Source organism: Rosa chinensis, chromosome 1, assembly GCF_002994745.2.
Source record: "Rosa chinensis cultivar Old Blush chromosome 1, RchiOBHm-V2, whole genome shotgun sequence".
NCBI classification, from domain to species: Eukaryota; Viridiplantae; Streptophyta; class Magnoliopsida; order Rosales; family Rosaceae; genus Rosa; species Rosa chinensis.
This window is the reverse complement of record NC_037088.1, coordinates 62,719,705-62,737,837: the sequence shown is the minus strand read 5'-3', so window position 1 is coordinate 62,737,837 and position 18,133 is coordinate 62,719,705. Positions and strand designations below refer to the sequence as shown.

At 38.2% G+C, this 18,133-nt stretch overlaps 5 protein-coding genes across 6 annotated transcripts; 3 read left to right on the top strand and 2 right to left on the bottom strand.

Moving 5' to 3' along the window:
• Nucleotides 1–625: 625 nt before the first annotated feature.
• Nucleotides 626–4,454, bottom strand: LOC112171670. Of its 2 annotated transcripts, XM_040519055.1 has the most exons (15): nt 3,840–4,454; nt 3,335–3,499; nt 2,942–3,122; nt 2,615–2,720; nt 2,475–2,525; nt 2,210–2,304; nt 2,073–2,109; nt 1,850–1,912; nt 1,712–1,762; nt 1,568–1,626; nt 1,425–1,482; nt 1,274–1,345; nt 1,111–1,167; nt 910–976; nt 626–818 (listed from the first exon to the last, which is right to left on the bottom strand). In XM_040519055.1, the coding sequence occupies exons 1-14, from the start codon at nt 4,012–4,014 to the stop codon at nt 911–913; spliced, it is 1,236 nt and encodes a 411-aa protein (XP_040374989.1). In that variant the 5' UTR covers nt 4,015–4,454; the 3' UTR covers nt 626–818; nt 910. The 2 variants fall into 2 exon arrangements, with proteins under 2 accessions (XP_040374989.1, XP_024164588.2); XM_024308820.2 differs by having other exon boundaries at nt 626–976.
• Nucleotides 4,455–6,325: 1,871 nt separating this feature from the next.
• On the top strand, nt 6,326–9,220 carry LOC112171661 (disease resistance protein RPM1). The gene has a single exon (XM_024308812.1). The coding sequence runs from the start codon at nt 6,326–6,328 to the stop codon at nt 9,218–9,220; it is 2,895 nt and encodes a 964-aa protein (XP_024164580.1).
• Nucleotides 9,221–9,945: 725 nt separating this feature from the next.
• Nucleotides 9,946–12,315, top strand: LOC112203137 (probable aminotransferase ACS12). The gene is made up of 4 exons (XM_024344173.2): nt 9,946–10,481; nt 10,576–10,710; nt 11,002–11,162; nt 11,284–12,315. The coding sequence occupies exons 1-4, from the start codon at nt 10,029–10,031 to the stop codon at nt 12,137–12,139; spliced, it is 1,605 nt and encodes a 534-aa protein (XP_024199941.1). The 5' UTR covers nt 9,946–10,028; the 3' UTR covers nt 12,140–12,315.
• LOC112203228 lies at nt 12,291–13,509 on the bottom strand. Its single transcript, XM_024344243.2, has 2 exons — nt 12,686–13,509; nt 12,291–12,545 (listed from the first exon to the last, which is right to left on the bottom strand). The coding sequence occupies exons 1-2, from the start codon at nt 13,499–13,501 to the stop codon at nt 12,438–12,440; spliced, it is 924 nt and encodes a 307-aa protein (XP_024200011.1). The 5' UTR covers nt 13,502–13,509; the 3' UTR covers nt 12,291–12,437.
• Nucleotides 13,510–14,534: 1,025 nt separating this feature from the next.
• LOC112171654 (putative zinc finger A20 and AN1 domain-containing stress-associated protein 8) lies at nt 14,535–14,972 on the top strand. Its single transcript, XM_024308805.1, has one exon. It carries the CDS (start codon nt 14,535–14,537, stop codon nt 14,970–14,972), a length of 438 nt encoding a protein of 145 aa, XP_024164573.1.
• The last annotated feature ends 3,161 nt before the right edge of the window (nt 14,973–18,133 follow it).

The window sequence follows — 18,133 nt, the reverse complement described above, 5'->3', positions numbered from 1 at the left end:
GGGAAAATTGAACTGGTTGAGATGTCTGGTACCCAAATGCACTTGGAGCCAACAAGCACCTCTTGTCGGCCCTTTTTATGTAAAATGTAGAAAATACTGAGGGTTTTTCCATGGGAGATTATCAAACAAGAAAATGTCTTGGGTATGGGCTGCCACGTGGTGGGGCCGTGCGGCTCTCCAATCAAAATTCTCAAACTTTTTCATCTTTTTCGAAATTGTCCCTGATTTTTAATATGCAATACTCAAAATACCCCTATGCTTGAGCACTGATCGGCCCGCCCCACTGCCACGTGGTGCGGTACGTAAGACCTTCTCATCAAACAACAAATCTACCCTAGGTTGAAGGGTTATTTCATTCATGCTCCGTTGTCCTATGTGTCATTTGCTTGATTGCACACTAAACATAAGAAAGAAAAACCGACTTTTAAGTTCAACTCGCGTTTTAAGTATCATTGTTTAGGATACGTACAAAACATGAGAAAGAAAAATTAATTTCACTAGTCTTTAATTGGTCAATCTAGTCGAGTTAGGACAAAAGTGAATAACGATAATCAAAAGTTGAAGACAACCACAAGAAAAATGTTTGCATTGCAATTGCAAAAATTCCATTTTTTTCCCCCTCACATTTTCAGAACATTGTGAACTTCTAGTTACATGCCTACAAGACTGAGGGTCAAGCATAATGTAACTGCACCACATAAACTAACCAACTTCAAATGATGCAATGCTATTATGCTAACATTCAGATTGGAGATTTCTGCTTATGTAGTTGGTTGTTTTCACCGAACAAGTCCGATATCTTTGAATAAATTTAGGACCTTAATTCACATAACAAAACAAACCATGTGTAAACTAACAACAACTAACGAAAAACGTAAAGCTTCTGAGCTCCATAGAACATGTTCTAACCTTAGCAGGCATAGGCAGTTTTAAGCTCAGGATTTGCATTATGATGGGCTTCAGGTGCAAGTGAGAGCTGAAACAGATTTCAAAACAATACATGAATTGAATCAATTGACTAATGAATTTATTTTTAGGTGCAACAATGAACAACCTATTTATTAGCATTTAAAATTGTTCTTTCCAAAATGTAGATCAGATAGCAAGTACCTTGCTGAATAAATCTGTTGGTGGCTCCTTCATAAACCTCTTGTCAAACTTTAATTCCTAGGGGCAAGTGAAAGAATGGTATTAAGACTATAATTAATGAAAACAAATGACCATGGAAAAAGAAAATCAGTCCAAAAAATAAAGAGGAAGAAGTAACTAATACCCTTGGACTTGGTAGTCTACTTTCCTGTTTGAGATTTGGGATAGCACCAGTTCCTTCCTTACTTGACAATGTCTGCATCAGGCACAACATGGTTTAATGGTTGCAGAGAAAGATTAATACAAAGCTGCAGAAGTGGATAGACTGATATTACCTTCTTTTTAAGAGAGAGTACTTTGCATTTATCTCTCTTGGCAGAGGCAGAGTTTGATCTGTGAAGAAGTAACAACATCATTCCATACAATTGACACAAGATATGATACATACAATTTCTAGGTTTAGCTCGGAAATAATTACCCTTTAATCTCTGTGGCTTCAGTTGGTGATAAACAACTAGAAATCGGTGTGTTTGTCACCTGAAATAACGATTAATTGGTCATGCGAGTAGAAACAGAAAGTTGTACATCCTTATGAAGGAAGGAACAAGATTTGAAGGATTACATTATCGACTGTGCTTTGCTTAGCTCTTTGTGATGTCCTGAAATAAAACACCTGATAGCATCGAATTAAAGAAGTGTTACGAATATCGTGAAGCGGATATATTGTAGTAAGAAATAGAATAAAATATTATATGAATACTTGAAATTCTTTTGCTTGTGGTGTGCTCTTCTTAGGCAGGGTCCATGGAGGCTCCTTGATAATCTGCAAAAGCCAATATCACTGAACTGTAAGATCATAGAACTGTACAAGTTTTCAGTCTTCCAAATCTATGAAAATGAAAATTTTCATTTTCTTTCTAAATACTATTGACTTGAAGCACAAACGTTTCTGCTAAAGGAGCGTTAAGGGAATAGACACTTACTTTTGCTTGTTCTCCATCTTTCGCAATAGTCTTATACCTGAAAACCAAAGTGCACATTTCTTTCACATTAGAGATTCGTGTATCGAACATCCATAGTGAACAATATTTTACCAAAATCCAGCTAGAAGTGAATGTACCTACGTCTTTGTGCCCTTTGTGCTGTTTCCAAGTTTGGTTCTCTAGGAATGGTGACTTTAGGTCTACCATTTGGTGACGTTACAGCAGTTCCAACCTGCACAAAACCACAAATAATTGTTGACATAGAGTCATAGATAAAACGTTGATAACGACTATTTCGTTTGACATGGTATAGTGTAGAAACCATGGTTGAACCAGAACCAGATTTAGATCAAGATGAAGAAACAGTTGATGAGCTATGACTTAATGCAGTATGCAAATTACCTTTTTTGGCGACTTGTGTAACCAAAGAGGTTGATGCGTAAGTTGAGAAACCTGTTTCACAAAAAATTATAGAGAACACTAGAAAAATTCATATTCCAAGTATGATAAGCCACTGAATTTCAAAAGTAAAGTAAGTGTACCTTCCGCACATAGCCAGCCTCCAACTTCTGTCTTTTAGTTGCTACACTATCGAATAATGGAGAACTCGGTGAATTCTCCGCGACTTTCCCTAGCTTCTTCTCAAGCCTATGGAATTAAGAATTTAAAATGGAAGAAAAGAAACACAAACACCAACAATAAGAATGAAGGATATACCGCAAATAAACCATCATTGAATTCAATTTACAGTATTTACAAGTGTCTAGGAAATGAAACAAAACATGATTCAGCCACTTTCTGTCCAAGGCAGGCTTAATTAATTTTTTTTTTTCTTCCAAAGAAGATGAAGTAGAGAAAAAGATCAACACCTCCTCGATAATCGATTGGAGTGAGATTGTCGAACTTCATGACGACGCTGTTTTGCCTTGGCTAATTGACTCGCTGTGGGTTTCATCAAAGTTGAACTCCTTGATATGGATGGTGACTTGACCGAGGACTTGGTTTTAGCTTTTAGAGTATCTTGATCCATTTTATTAGAGCATTTTACTCCTGTTAGAAATATGAAAACTTAAGCTTCTTATGTAACAAAGAAAATGAATAAAAGAAACAAGAACAAATGAGATCAAAACCAACAGATTCGAATGAAATAAAATTCTTCCCCGGCCAAGATAGAATTTGGCAAAGAAATAAAAAATGGGTTGTGTGATCATATTGTAATGCTGTACTTAGTAGTTGATATTAGTAAATTTTAATGCATATACCTCCGTTACTATCATCTTCTATTGAAGAACCCTCAGCTTCCATGCTATTCTTCGACTCGATGCTAGCACATTTAATGCATTCAACATCTTTGAATTCCGCAGAGGTGTCCGTTGTTTCCTCAAGAGAATTGCCTTTGTGCCAATTCAACAATCTCACGATAAAAGCTGAAATATTCAAATAATCACATAGAAACTATTAATGTCTCACTTTGTATAGCACTGCGAGTAACAATGTTACCTCTCTAGATTGAGAAGCATAAGACCTGGGTTAGAGTTCCATACAGTTCAAACTAACAATAATAAACAAAAGAACCAACATAAAAAAATTCTAAAATTACAAAGCTTTGCCACTAACCAGCATTTATAATTCAATGCATGCATGGATTGCATGCCTATTTTCTTTTTGTCAAGAACAGACAATAGGATATTGCTAGTGATTCAAAATCATCCACTTCCATTTCTAGAAATGTGATCAAATATTTAACGAGCTCTGTAAATTGCTTACGAGACGAAGGATAACTTCCGGCGTATCTGAACCAATCTTCAGCCACTTCAGCCTCCCAATCGGTTTCAAGCGTTGTAAAATCATAGAACCTAGGCGCGTCGAACTCATAATCCATGTCAATTTCTTCACCCTCGAAAGCCTCCTTAACAAACTCCATCATTTCTTCGTCGTCCATATCTCTCTTTCTTAGCCTCCGAACACCGTCTCAGGCAAAGTAACAAGCGAATTGCAATGTCAAAATCGAATTACTTTGACATTCCAAAAGGTTGCCACTCTATATTCCTCGTGATGAAGAGGACATTTTGATTTTCCCTCTATCGAAATCGGACACGAAACCATTGACTAGGCAAAAACAACATTTATGAGACTAGGATTTCCCCCCCTCGGCTTCAAAAAAAGTTTCCCGGGAAATCCGAGAGGGAGAGAAACTTAATATTACGTAGATATAGAAATGATCTGGGAAAAACCCTAATTGGGATTTTATGAGGGAAGAAGTGAAAGTTTTGGTTTTGAATTGTTGACGGCGAAAATCTCGAAGCTGGTTTAAAGAAGCAAAGAAAGGAAAGAGATGAAGACAGAAGGGAGGAGGAGAAAGGTTGAGGATGAAGCTAGGTGTTGTTTTTTTAGCGCCGAAGTTTGAGAACAAGGGTCCAATATTTTTCTACTGAGAGGGATCCACAACCCCCTCCAGTGCAGTGCCAGCTACGCGCCAAAATGGAAATTTAATTTCATTAGTTACTTAGTTACCTTTTTATATTTTTTTGTCCGAAATTAGTAACTTAGTTACCTATTGTAGCCAAGAAATTAATTTCGAAATTCCTTGTACAAAGTTGTTTCCTTTTTCGTAACTGTCCTTTTTTATTTCAACCATTCAATGCAGCAATCGGTATTGTGGTTGTTTACTGCTGTGAATGAATACCCGATATTAGATAAATTTTGTACATGAGATTTGGAGTTGAATCAGTGGTGGATTCAGAATTTAAAACTGAAGTGGGCTGGATTGTTTTGTTTTTTTTTATAAAAGTAATAAGAAAATTTAGCGCAACGCCAGTATAAAAGAAAAATGAACGAAGAAAAAAGAAACCCCAAAGTTTGAAGGTGAGCACCTTAGCCAACAGTGCAGTTATAGATCTCTAATCAACTATATAATACATGTAGTGTATATTTTATACCTGAAAATTTGGGTAGATCCAACCTTGAGTCGGACAATATACAACTTATTACATTATGGAATGTCGATACAATCATATATAGCAAATATACTTTGTACGATTAGTGCTTTAGAATTCCTCTCTTTCTCACTTGTTCCTAAATGATCTATGTCATGTTTTACGTACATTGTCATGATACTTCCTAATTCCTATAAAATCTTTATTCACGTTCTTAAATATATCTAGCAGTTTAGTTTGCTTGAGACAACAAATAATTTTTTTTAAAAATAAATTACTGGTGTTGCTGCCCTCAAGCCGTGACTAATGAAATTGTCGAATACAGGGGAGGCATTGAGCCTAAACCCCTGATTACAATAAGCATCTAGAGAACATCATAAAATAATATCAGGAGTCTCTACCGAAAAAAAGTATTCAACCAGGCACCAACTAGCAAAGTGCTCTACTGGCTACTTTATTTGCTTTGATATAGTGGTAACATAACGGAAAGATAACTCGATATGTAACATGATTACAACGTAGCATAATTACCAACAACCCAGCTTTCCTACTATGTTGCTGCAAGAGGATAAATCCGACGACATTTAGTCTCATCCTACCACTAGGAGGTTGCGACCATTTGACAAAGTAAAGAATTTGCCGCCTACCCAAAACAAACAAGGCACTTTAAGTGCACACACAGGCAAAAAACTCGACTCGCCCTACATTACTAATATCTGACTTATTGCTCTCGTATAGCGCAAAAATACTAACCAACATTAGTAGTGGTTTTATTGATGATGTATGGTTAGATGAGACACCTACAATCATTCAAGATGTTCTCTATGAGGATTATTGCAATTGTTCTACTGTAGCTCGGGGTTAAGGTTTTATGTCCCCCCGATGCAAAATTCTACTATTAGTTTAATAAATGAAACCTGGAGTAGGGCTGAGCCTCCCAGCTAGGTTGGGTTCCAAACCCATTTAAAAAAAAAAAACATATAAAAAAACAAATAAACCAGGTCCAAGTGGGTCCAGGCCCAAAGTCAATGCAAGAGAAAGATTTGAGTGCAAAATGGCATTTTCAAAGTCAGAAGTTCCACCCCTTTGAATTAATCAACGAAAATGAAACCTGACCCAGAAGGCAAGAATCATGAAAAAGACGGGGTTGAAATTTCCTTGTGTTAACATAGCTGATAGCGTGATATATATATATATAGCAACCAAAAAGTCGTCCTTGGTTCCTTACACAAAGAAAAGAAACAGATTTGATTCATATAGAGTTCTGGATCTCCTCATATATATACAGCTTACTTTTGAACAAGGCGCTAAAAGGAAATGGCTGAATCAGTTGTATGCTTTGTGATCGATAAGTTAATTTCATTTCTCGTCACCACAGAAGCAAAAATCTCGAGAGATGTACACAAGGAAATTTCTTGCATCCGAGATGAGCTCGAGAGCATTCGATCATTCTTGAGGGATGCAGATGCAAAGGCAGCAAGAGAAGGGGAGGTGATCAATATCAATGAAAGCAGCGCAACTTGGGTTAAACAAGTAAGGGAAGCAGCTTATCACATAGAAGATGTCATTGATGAATATTTGCTACGCATCACGAAGAAGCATCAAGAACGTGGATTCCTCGGTCTTCTCCGAAAAGTTACTTGGTTCGTGCAGAAAATGAAACCAGAGGAGGAGATGGCTTTGAAAATCGAGGGTATGAAGACATTGGTTTGTGATGTTAAGGCAAGAAGTGAAAGATATGGCTTTAATTCGACTGAGCAAGGTGGTGAAAGGACTATTAACTCGCGGCGGTGGCATGACCCTCGAATGGCTTCCCTTTTCATTGAGGAAGCCCAAGTTGTGGGTATTGAATCTGCCAGAGATGAGCTGATTACTTGGTTTGTACAAGGAGGAGGAGCAGCATCATCATTATCATCGTCAACGCGTGCTGTGATATCAGTGGTTGGCATGGGAGGACTTGGTAAGACCACCCTTGCCAAGAAAGTCTATGATAACCAAGTGGTGATAGAGCACTTTGACTGCTATGCTTGGATTACAGTGTCACAGTTATACAGGATTGAGGATGTTCTGAGGATGATGATAATGCAATTCTACAAGGCGAGGCAGGAGTATATCCCCCACGGGGTTGATGCAATGGATGAGGAGTCCCTAATCAGAAAATCAAGAGAATATTTACAGCAAAAGAGGTATGTGGTTGTGTTTGATGATGTGTGGAATGTTGATTTCTGGGGGGCTATAGAACATGCTTTACCGGATAATGATAAAGGTGGAAGAATAATGATCACTACCAGGATTAAAGATGTTGCTGATTTTTGCAAAAGGTCTAGTTTTGTTCATGTTCATTATTTGCAACCTCTATCTCCAGACAAGGCATGGGAATTATTTTGTAGAAAGGCATTTCAATTTGATCAATTGGAGGGTAAATGTCCTCCAGAGTTGGAGGGGTTGTCTCTTAGAATGGTTAAAAAATGTGAAGGGTTACCTTTGGCAATTGTTTCTCTAGGTGGTCTTCTGTCAACCAAAGCTAAAGTTTTGTCTGAATGGAAAAAGTTGTACGACAGCCTCAGCTCAGAGTTGGAAAATAATCCCCATCTCTCAAGCCTCACAAGAATCTTATCCCTCAGCTATCATCATCTACCATATTACCTCAAATCCTGTGTTTTATACTTTGGCATATTTCCTGAGGATTACTCTATTAGCTGCATAAGACTAGTACGATTGTGGATAGCTGAAGGCTTTGTGAAAGTGACAAAGGGGAAGACATTGGAGGAGGTTGCAGAGGGATATTTGACTGAGCTAATCCATAGAAGCCTGGTTCAAGTATCAAAAGTTTACATTGATGGAAAAGCCAGAAGCTGCCGAGTTCATGACCTCTTGCGTGAAGTCTTCCTTAGAAAGGCATTGGATTCGAGCTTCTGTCACATGTTATCAGAAGATGACTCTACTTTTACTCCAACCACTCGACGCCTCTCCATAGACAGCAGCCTCTCTGATGCGTTGGGAAGCAAAAGCATCGAACAGTCTCATATCCGTTCTGTTTTTACTTTCAACCAAGATGAATGGCCCAACTACTCTTTTCTCAACACAATCAGTGCAAACTTTAAGCTTCTGAAGGTATTGGATTTTGCAGACGCTCCAATACAGCATCTTCCTAAGTATGTGGGGAGTTTATACTACTTGAGGTACTTAAGCCTACGTAATACAAAGGTGAAGCTGCTGCCAAAATCCATAGCTAAGCTGCAAAATTTAGAAACCCTGGATCTAAAACAGTCTCTTGTGTGTGAAATACCAGCAAAGCTCAATAAGCTTCTTAAGTTGCGACATATTTTGGCCTGCTATTGTGACTACAAGAAAAACTTTAGCATGAGTTACGAACGTGGAGTGATGATAGATGATGGTGTAGGGTGCTTGCTAGCTTTGCAAAAGCTATACCATGTGGATGCAAACCATGGAGGGATCAGGCTAATTCAAGAACTGAGAAAGTTAAGGCAGCTGAGAAAGTTGGGCCTAAAAAACTTGAGATGTGAAGATGGACAGGCTCTATGTGCTTCTATTGAAAATATGAACCACCTTGAATCTCTAGAAGTATGCGCAATGGGCGAGGATGAAGTCCTTGATGTACAGTCCATTTCGACTCCACCAGAATCCATTCGGTTTCTCTACTTGAAGGGGCGTCTAGAGAAGTTACCGAGTTGGATTTCTAAGCTAGAGCATCTAGTCAAGTTGAGGATTTTCTGGTCAAGGTTAAGAGATGACCCACTAAAAGCCCTTCAAAATCTGCCCAACTTGTTGGAGCTTGGACTCTCATACAAGGCATATGACGGAGTGCAGCTGCATTTTGAGGAAGGAGGATTTCAGAAACTGAAGTTGCTAAAACTCAAGCACTTGGAGGGACTAAATTCACTGATTATTGACAATGGGGTTATGCCTCTTCTCCAAGAGCTACAACTTGGGCCTTCACCACAACTGAAGGAGGTTCCCTCTGGAATCCACCACTTGAGAGATCTAAGAACTCTTAGATTTGTTGACATGCCTGAAGCTTTCAGACGTGGAATGGATGGCCAGCATTATTGGGTTGTTGAGCATGTTACGGATGTTCTCTTTAGTTACAAGTTAGGGCCAAGGTGTGACATATATGAAACTCACACACTGCTTCATTCCAATAGTTCTGCACCAGTCCCAACTACGGAACGCATATATTTAGAGCTGTAAATTGATTCCTTGTCATCAGAAAATATGGAATGCAAACCAGTGAAACCACACACGAAGGTCAAATCTTACATATAGTAATTTCACCAAATATATATATATATATTTTACATATAGTAATACCTTTATTGTGGAATCTTTCATCGGCAAAAATATTTATAACAATGACATTCATTGTCAAAATACATACACCAACAAAATTTCATATGCAAAAGTGTATGTAGATATCAAAATACTTGTAGCGGCTAGATATTCATCACCTAAAGTGCATAAAAAAATGTCTATAATGACAAAATTTCATTGCAAACCACCTATACTGATGAAATGTCATCGGCAAAAAAAATTGATGAGTATATGAGAAACCTCCGGGATGAAATATGTGTTGGTGAAGTTGTACAATTTATAGTGATGAAATTTTATCGACAATAGAATACATAAAGAGAGTTTTTAATAAGGATCTTATATTTAATGACCAACTGATGACTTTTAAATAAATAGTTGAATAGCTTTAAACTTTAGCTGATGTTTTAAAATTTTACGATGCATGTGATGTTGATTCTTGCCATTCATTTAGAAGATCTCTTGGAAAACATAAAATTGTCGGCAATAATTAATAAATAAATAATAGAGATTAGAGAACCTGAAATATAAATAGAAAATGTGAAACCTGAGGCCGAGCCCACCCTAGGCCCAAGTTTATACGCTTGGCCCCAAAAAAAAATCTATTGCCTCCGCAACAACAAAGCAGACACTTCCCTCCCACTCAAGCCACTCTCACTCTCTCCAACCAACTCCTCCGGCGCCCAAACCCATGACCCGAACCCGCAAACCCGAAACCTCCTCCGACGACGACGAAGACAACAACGACGAAAATCCCGCCGCATCCACCACCGCCATGAGACTCATCGTCCCTCTCCAAGGCGTCGTCCAAGGCCGCGGAGGCCTCATCCTCGGCTCTCTCATCCCCTGCGCTCTCTTCTACTTCCTCCAGCTCTACCTCAAACGTCACCGTCCCTCCCAACCCGACCCGGACCCGCCTTCTCCCTCCTCCTCCAACCTCCCCGAGCTCCACCGATCCTCGTCGCGCTCCAGCCTGTCCGGCCGCGGATCCATCGGCCGGGTCCGGGTCTCCTCCCGGGCCGACCCGATTGCCAAGCCCAACGAGTCGCCGTATTATATCGGGCTGGATAGGGTTCTGGATGACCCGTATCATAGTGTGGATAATCCGAATGGGGTTATTCAGCTCGGATTGTCTGAAAATAGGGTCAGTAATTTTTTAAAGTATGAAACTTTATGATAAATTTGTTTTTTTTTTCTTTCCCAATTATTAAATATTTTGTTCTTTTTTGTGATTGTAGCTGTGTTTTGATTTGATTGAGAAATGGGTGTCGGAGAATTGGACGGAGTCGATATTGGGAACCAACGGTGGTGATTTGAGCATTGCCGGGATTGCGGCGTACCAGCCGTTTGATGGATTTGCTGAGCTGAAAGTGGTATGATGAAAGCTTTAGTTAGAATGTAGCACTACCAAATTTGTGATACGTTACTTGGTTCATTTACTAATTTGTAATGTTTGATGCTACATTGTGTTGAGACTTGAGAGTGAAACCTCAAAACTGTGACCTACTTGGTGGTGATTGATTCTTAAGTAACGAATAGTTGATTATTTAATGAGATTTTATTGAGTTTTGTGACTTGGGAAACTTCAGAGATGATTGTTGTATTTCGGGAGAGTTGTGCTTGTTTCGAATTTCTAATGGGGTTGATTGTTGTGGTGGTTGCAGGCTATGGCTAATTTCATGTCCCAGGTGATGCGAAGATCAGTGCCATTTGATCCGTCGCAACTAGTGTTAACAGCTGGTGCAACCCCGGCAGTTGAGATATTGAGTTTCTGCTTAGCAGACCATGGAAATGCATTTCTTGTTCCTACGCCGTATTATCCGGGGTAAGATTTGTTTTTCTCACGGTTGAGCTTAATAATGATAAGAATATGGGAGAATCGATTCTGATGTAATGATTATTTGCACAAATCTTGTATGGTATTTAATTTGCAAACCAATGTGCAGTTTTGACCGGGATTTGAGATGGCGAACAGGAGTGGAGCTTATTCCCGTTCACTGTCGCAGCACTGACAACTTCACTTTAAATATAACCGTTCTTGAACAAGCATACAGTCAGGCTAGAAAACGAGGGGTGAAAGTACAGGGAATTCTAATTTCTAACCCTTCGAATCCTGTTGGCAATTTAGTTTCAAGGGAAACACTGTGCAGTCTTCTAGACTTTGCCCAAGAGAAGAACATTCATATTATCTCTGATGAGATCTTTGCTGGGTCTATGTATGGAAGCGAGGAGTTTGTGAGCATGGCAGAAATTGTTGAGACAGAAGATTTTGAGAAGAACAGAGTTCACATAATATATGGGTTATCAAAGGACCTATCTATTCCGGGCTTTAGGATTGGGGTTATATATTCATATAATGATAGTGTTCTGGCCGCTGCAAAAAGGTTAACAAGATTTTCTCCCATTTCTGCTCCGACGCAGCGCCTTATTATTTCAATGCTCTTGGATACTGGATTCATTCAGGAATACCTAGACATCAACAAAAGGAGGATACAACATATGTACGATTTATTTGTGGATGGTTTGCAACAATTAGGAATCAAGTGTGCAAAGAGCAGTGCTGGTTTATACTGTTGGGCCGATATGAGTGGGTTAATTCCCTCCTATGGTGAGAAAGGGGAACTCGAATTATGGGATAACCTGCTGAACATTGCCAAGATCAACGTGACTCCTGGGTCAGCCTGCCACTGCATAGAACCAGGATGGTTCAGGTGTTGTTTTACCAGCTTGATGCCTGAGGATGTTCCTGTAGTTATAGATCGAATCCGAAAAGTTACTGAAACAATTAAATCTTCCGGTTGAAATTTTTTGTTTGTTTAGTGACGCTGTTTGAATGTTTATGGTGTTGCTTATAGAAGTAGCTGATATAGCCTGAAGAGGTAGATGCTGTGGATGGATAATTAGAGATCTGATTTTGAAGTTAAATAGACATCCGAGCACAGCTCTCTTTATATATTCACATAATTTGAAATTTGGTACATAGTGGGCTTAGTTCTTGAATTCATCTTTTTACTCAAGCCAAAAGTGAAACTTAAAATCATACGGAGGACTGAATACATGGTGACTGCAAGTTGTTTAATCTTTAAGCAGCGCTACTTCTTCACATCAGAAGTCTAAGCCAGTTCTTCCTCTTGCTATGTAATCCTTCTATCATCTTGCTGCCAGTTCCAAAGATGCAGCATCCGTAAGCATTCTTCATCATGAGTTCCTGCATTGGTTCATTTAGGCAAGATACTGGTGTTTATAAAATCCTACCTAGAGTTCATGTACTGCTGTAGTAGCTTGGCAACTAAATATATGTTGAGGAAACAAAGAAGGTGAAAAAGTAGATGCAAGGATGGAGTTTACCTTTGATAGATTCTGTTTCCTCATTTGAACAGCTTTCCTCCTGTAACTACTCTTTCGGCTCATCAGTATCAGCTCTCCGAGTGTTCTTGGCCTCAGAATGACGCTACCATTAAATTCACGATCAAAGTATTTAGTCTTTGATCCTTGTGGAGTTGTGTGGTTGTCTGATTGGCCAACCTTTTCAAGAAATCCAGCTTTGGCAGGAAGCAGTGGAAAAAGGCATTCCAAAAAAGCACCACCCACCAGGCTCGAAGCTCCAGTTGCATAACTGCTTGTACTGCTGCCTGCTTCTGACAATGGTGAGGAAGGTGTGTCTGTCTCTGTCTGATCACTCTTATCTTCTGGCGCTGGAACAGCAGTGGAAATTGCCAATGATGAAACAAGACAGTTTGCTAGGAGAGAAGGAGCCGAGCTAAATGAATCATCTGTTTCAAAATCAAATGCTTCCATGTCCAGTTTGAACACACTTTGTATATCATCTTCTCCATCATCATTTTCATTACTGCCATCACTGTAATCTTCAGCGCCATGATCATTGTGCTGGGAGCATATTGGAGGTGATGGGTAAGTGATGAGCATCATGGGTTTAGGCATTGCTGATTCTGATGACGATTCCGCGAAATACGGTAGTGGCGTTCCTGGCTTTTCTTCCCATATGAACGGGACCGATGCAATAAGCTTGACTGGAGGGGTTGGAGCTGCACTGTTTGAAGAAACAGTTGGTTTCCAGTCTTTTTTTGGTATTCCTGGCATTTCTTCCCAAAGAAATGGTACTGAAGGTGGTACCCTTACCTGCTTCTTGTTGAAGGTTGCCATAACTTGCTTCTCTACTAGCAGATGCAACGTAAATAGGTTTGCAGTGTTTGCTTATATTGTGAATATGTGGTTGGGTTAGAAACTTCAACTAATATTTTTTTCGCTGACTGTAACATCTTTCGCCTAATCTACTAGATTAGGCACACCTGCTCTTCTTCCTCACTACTGCAATTTTGTAGTTTCATAATCTTGTGTCAACAATTAGAGTCCTTCACAGCAACTAAGAGACAAACTACTAACTCCCATAAGTTCTTGTGGATTTGTTCACTAGATTTGCTACCGAGTTAGAGTTCATTCGACTTTTACAACCAATACATCAATGGGTCGTATTTCTCAAGTAGTCCCATAGAAACGACTACATCTCATGTATGAATATTATAAATTTGTAATAACTTGCATTGCATGTATATTGAAACTTCTGGATTGTTACGCTCGACTAGAACACCGGATCATTTTACATCTTATTTTGACTTATAGTTTTTCAAATAATTTCCTAAAATGGTCAGGAATCCATGTATAACCACGTGCACCGACCTAGGAAACCTTTCCAAACTAGAGTACTACTGCTAAGTTAAATGCCATTAGCTTATTACAAATTGAATTAGTGTAGTTGGTAAAACAAGTTTGATTAAACTTCAATTTATTTTTCTGCCTTCTTCATTATTTGTTTACAAATCCATCGATCTTTCTTAATTATATGACTTTCAAGTGATAACTACTGAGATTGTTCTGGATTGTTCAAGGGTTTCTTTAATTTTGATTCATTTCCAAACTTGGTTAGGAATCAGCATAAATCCACCGACCAAGAGAAAGGAGAGAAGCGTTTAGGACTTCTTACCCAATCCTTATAGGATCATGAAATAGTACGTCCTTATCCAAATCTTACACTACGATCCACCCTTGCCTATATAAATTGCTCACACCCCACATCAAGTCTCCAAGAAATTTTGTACGTGCTCTTTAAAGTTACGAACGAAGATCAAAGAAGAAGGAGAATCAATTCAGAAGCAAAAGTACGGACTCGCCAACAAACATGGACTGTCCTTCACCACTGTGTGTCAAAGGTTGCGGTTTCTTTGGGACTTCGGCAAACAAGAATATGTGCTCAAAGTGCTACACAGAGTATCTGAAAGAACAGCTTCTTGCTAAGCCTACTGCAGCGCCGGCCGTGGTGGCTTCAGTGAAAAAAACCCTAGACGTCACTGTTTCTGCTAGCGAGTCGTTGTCAACTGCTACAACTACTGATCAGCCATGTGGTGCGACAAAGAATAAGTGCCAGAACGAGAGCTGCAACAAGAAACTTAACCTGGTGGAAATGATGACGTTAAAATGTCGCTGTGGTGGAATGTTTTGTACGAAGCATAAGTATCCTTACCACTCATGTAGTGTGAATTACAAGAAACCTGGACGAGAGCTTTTGGCCAAGCAAAACCCAATTTGCCAGGCTGACAAGTTAAAGTATAGGGTTTAGAATGAACCTTAGATAATCAGACCAGTTATAGAAAATCGATGCATGGTATTGACAAATTAAGAGAGAGGATAATATGATATTGGTAACTTTATTTATAGTGTTTGCAATCTTTTCTTCAATTGAATTTCTTCTTTCTGCAGTTGTTGATTTGCTGACGATGTGTTGATTTCTGTATTTTATCATTTGAATGTCTTTTATTCCTTATTTCAGCAAGATGAATGTCTGTCACTCTGTCAAAAATTTCTGGCACACACTTTCCCAGATTAGATACACACATGTTTATCGACATTATAACTCAAGGAATAAGATTAGTAGAGACTAGAGACAGAGCAATTAGCAGGGGATTTAGTTCTTCGCATTTCTGTTTTTTTTATGTGTTTTATTCAAAGCTTCAAAAGCTCGTGGTCACTGTATTGAAGGTTTTCATTCTCTTCCGAGGGAAATTAGGAACTCTATTTTCTGGCCATTAACAAGCAAAGATTATTACAGGGTATCGTCTTATAATATTTAGGGTTAAATACTGTTTAGTCCATGTACTTTGCCTCTCTCATCGTTTCAGTCCCTGACATTCTAATTTAATCTAATAACTCTTTGATCTCACAATTTCCCTCTAATAAGTCTCTTTCACGTCAAATTAGGAGTTGGCCTTGGGTGACATATCAAATATACCCCTTTGTTTTTTTTTTTTTCCTTTTTTTCCTTTTTTCCTATTTAATTTTCTTTTTTTCTTTTTCTTTTTCCTTTGTAATTTCTTTTTTCCTTTTTTTCTTTTTTTCCTTTTTTCTTTTTTCTTTTTCCTTTTTAATCATCATCATATCTTGCTGCCTCAGTAGTGTCACGTCGGCGAACCAATCCAGATCGACCCGAAACCCCAATTATTGTTCTCCACGCCGGCGGCCATTTTTCTTTTCCATTACTATTCTTCTTCTTCACTTCTGGTTTTGGTCAACTTGGACATCAAAAACCACCATTTCAACCAGACCCAAAATCCAAATCACCATATTGAGCAAGACCCAAAAACCTCAGAGTTTGAAAAAATGATAGTTTTCAGTGAAAAGTTTTCAAATTGAGGCCTGATGTGGAGAGAGAAAGTGGGATTTGAGTGGGAGAGAGAGAAGTAGGCTGTGAAAACAAGAGGGGAGTTGTTGAGCGGCGAATTTCCGAGCTGATTGGGATCTGCTTATGTTTGAGAGATGGCGTCGGCGACGATGGAGATGAGGGCAGATCCGCTAAGAGACAACAGAGGGAGATGACTTCAGAGAAGGTGAATAAGTGATCGATCAGCTCCTAACCTCTTGCTTGTGGTCAATGTCCATCTATACACCGCCAAGCTAGGTCTTTGCTGGGTTTGGTTTCAATTTGGGGAGAGAAACAGATGGGTTGTGGAGTTTGATCAGAATGGGATTGGTGGGTTGAGGAAGGAGAAAGTAGGCAGAATGAAAAGAAAAAAAAAAGGAAAAAAGAAATTAAAAAGGAACAAGAAAAAAAGAAGAAAAAGCAAAAAAGAAATTAAAAAGGAACAAGAAAAAAAGAAGAAAAAGCAAAAAAGAAATTAAAAAGGTACAAGAAAAAAGAAAAGAAAGAAATTAAAAAGGAAAAAAAGAAAAAAAAGAAAAAAAAGAAAAAAGAAATAACAGAGGGGTATATTGGACATTTCACCCAAGACCAACTTCTAATTTGACGCGAAAGGGACCTATTGGAGGGAAATTGTGAGGTTATGGAGTTTTTAGATTAAATTAAAATATCAGGGATTGAAACGATGAGAGAGGTAAAGTATAGGGACTAAACAGTATTTAACCCTAATATTTATGTGTAGTAACATTGAGATCTTCTTGTCCTATATCTTGGAATAACATTGACTAGCTCAAATGACACTCAAAGATTGTTCAACAGATGAAAAAGAAAACATAAACCTTCTTTAGCAGATTGAGTGTCTTTCACGGTCGAAGCATTTGAACCATTTCAAAACATCGTTTAAAACAATGAAGATTTTGTATCTAGAGTCATAATTTAGGGTTCCAAAAGATGAAAATTTAGTGGTAAACCCTTTTTACTGTAAGTTGTCTAGGAAGAAGTATTTATTTTACTCGTCGAAATTTCTAGGTCCGCCCTTTCTGCGGTACAATGACTACAATCTTATGCATGTCAAAGAAGAAGCAATAGAGTTGACAAAAAAAAAAAAAGAAGCAATAGACGCGGGGCTTCACTATCTATATGACCATATCATATGCAAGATGCCGTTAAGTTCATTACAAGCTGCATAACCTGCATTAGTTAGTCACTTAAATGCCATATGGTTCAACCTGCCATTACCTTTTGTTTAATTTCCCTAATGCAGCAATGCTTGCATGCATTTGGACTATGTTGTTCACTTAACTAGATAGATTACACACATTGTATGTGCAATGTGATTGCAGTTATAAATGTAAATAAATAATTAAAAGCAGATAACGTGCAACTACTCATCGCTCTTGTATTACTTTTAAAAAGTACATATGCTGTTTGAACTGTAATGATGATCAATAGAAATAGTTCTCATTTGGTGAACTTGTCTTACTGTAAAAATTCAAAACTCCTTTTTTGCATATGATCAACTGAATTTGTTTATGTATTCTCAAAATAAAACTGAAATTGTTTATGACCTTTATAGCTCAAGTAACACAAAGTTAAGGGTTAATGTAGTATCCGCAATTTTGACCTTTTGCAAATTCCATCTTTTGAAAAGTTTACGCAAAAAAAGAAAAAGATAATTGCTCTTTCAATTTCATACTAGCATTTCTTCATGACTTCACACATGCTCTGCATGTGCAACTTATTATTATTTTTTTCTTTAGAAAATAAAAAAGAAAAGAGTTAATTATTGCAAAGAAAATATAATGGGGAGAGAAAAGTGGGTTGTAAATGTTCAAATAAATCCAGAATATGTGTCTGGCCCAAACTCTAGGTTACTTGACCTAGTTGTAATAGGGTTTTGAATTAGAGATATTCTTTGAGATATTCATAAATATCCGATTAATTGTAAAATTATCTTTCCTTATACAACTCTGATTCAATGTCTTATAACCCTTTACATAAAGAGAGCCCCTATTATCAATGAAAGTACCTAGATACTTACACTCAATTTTCTCCCAATTTTAGTTTTTCTTAAACAGTAGATACTT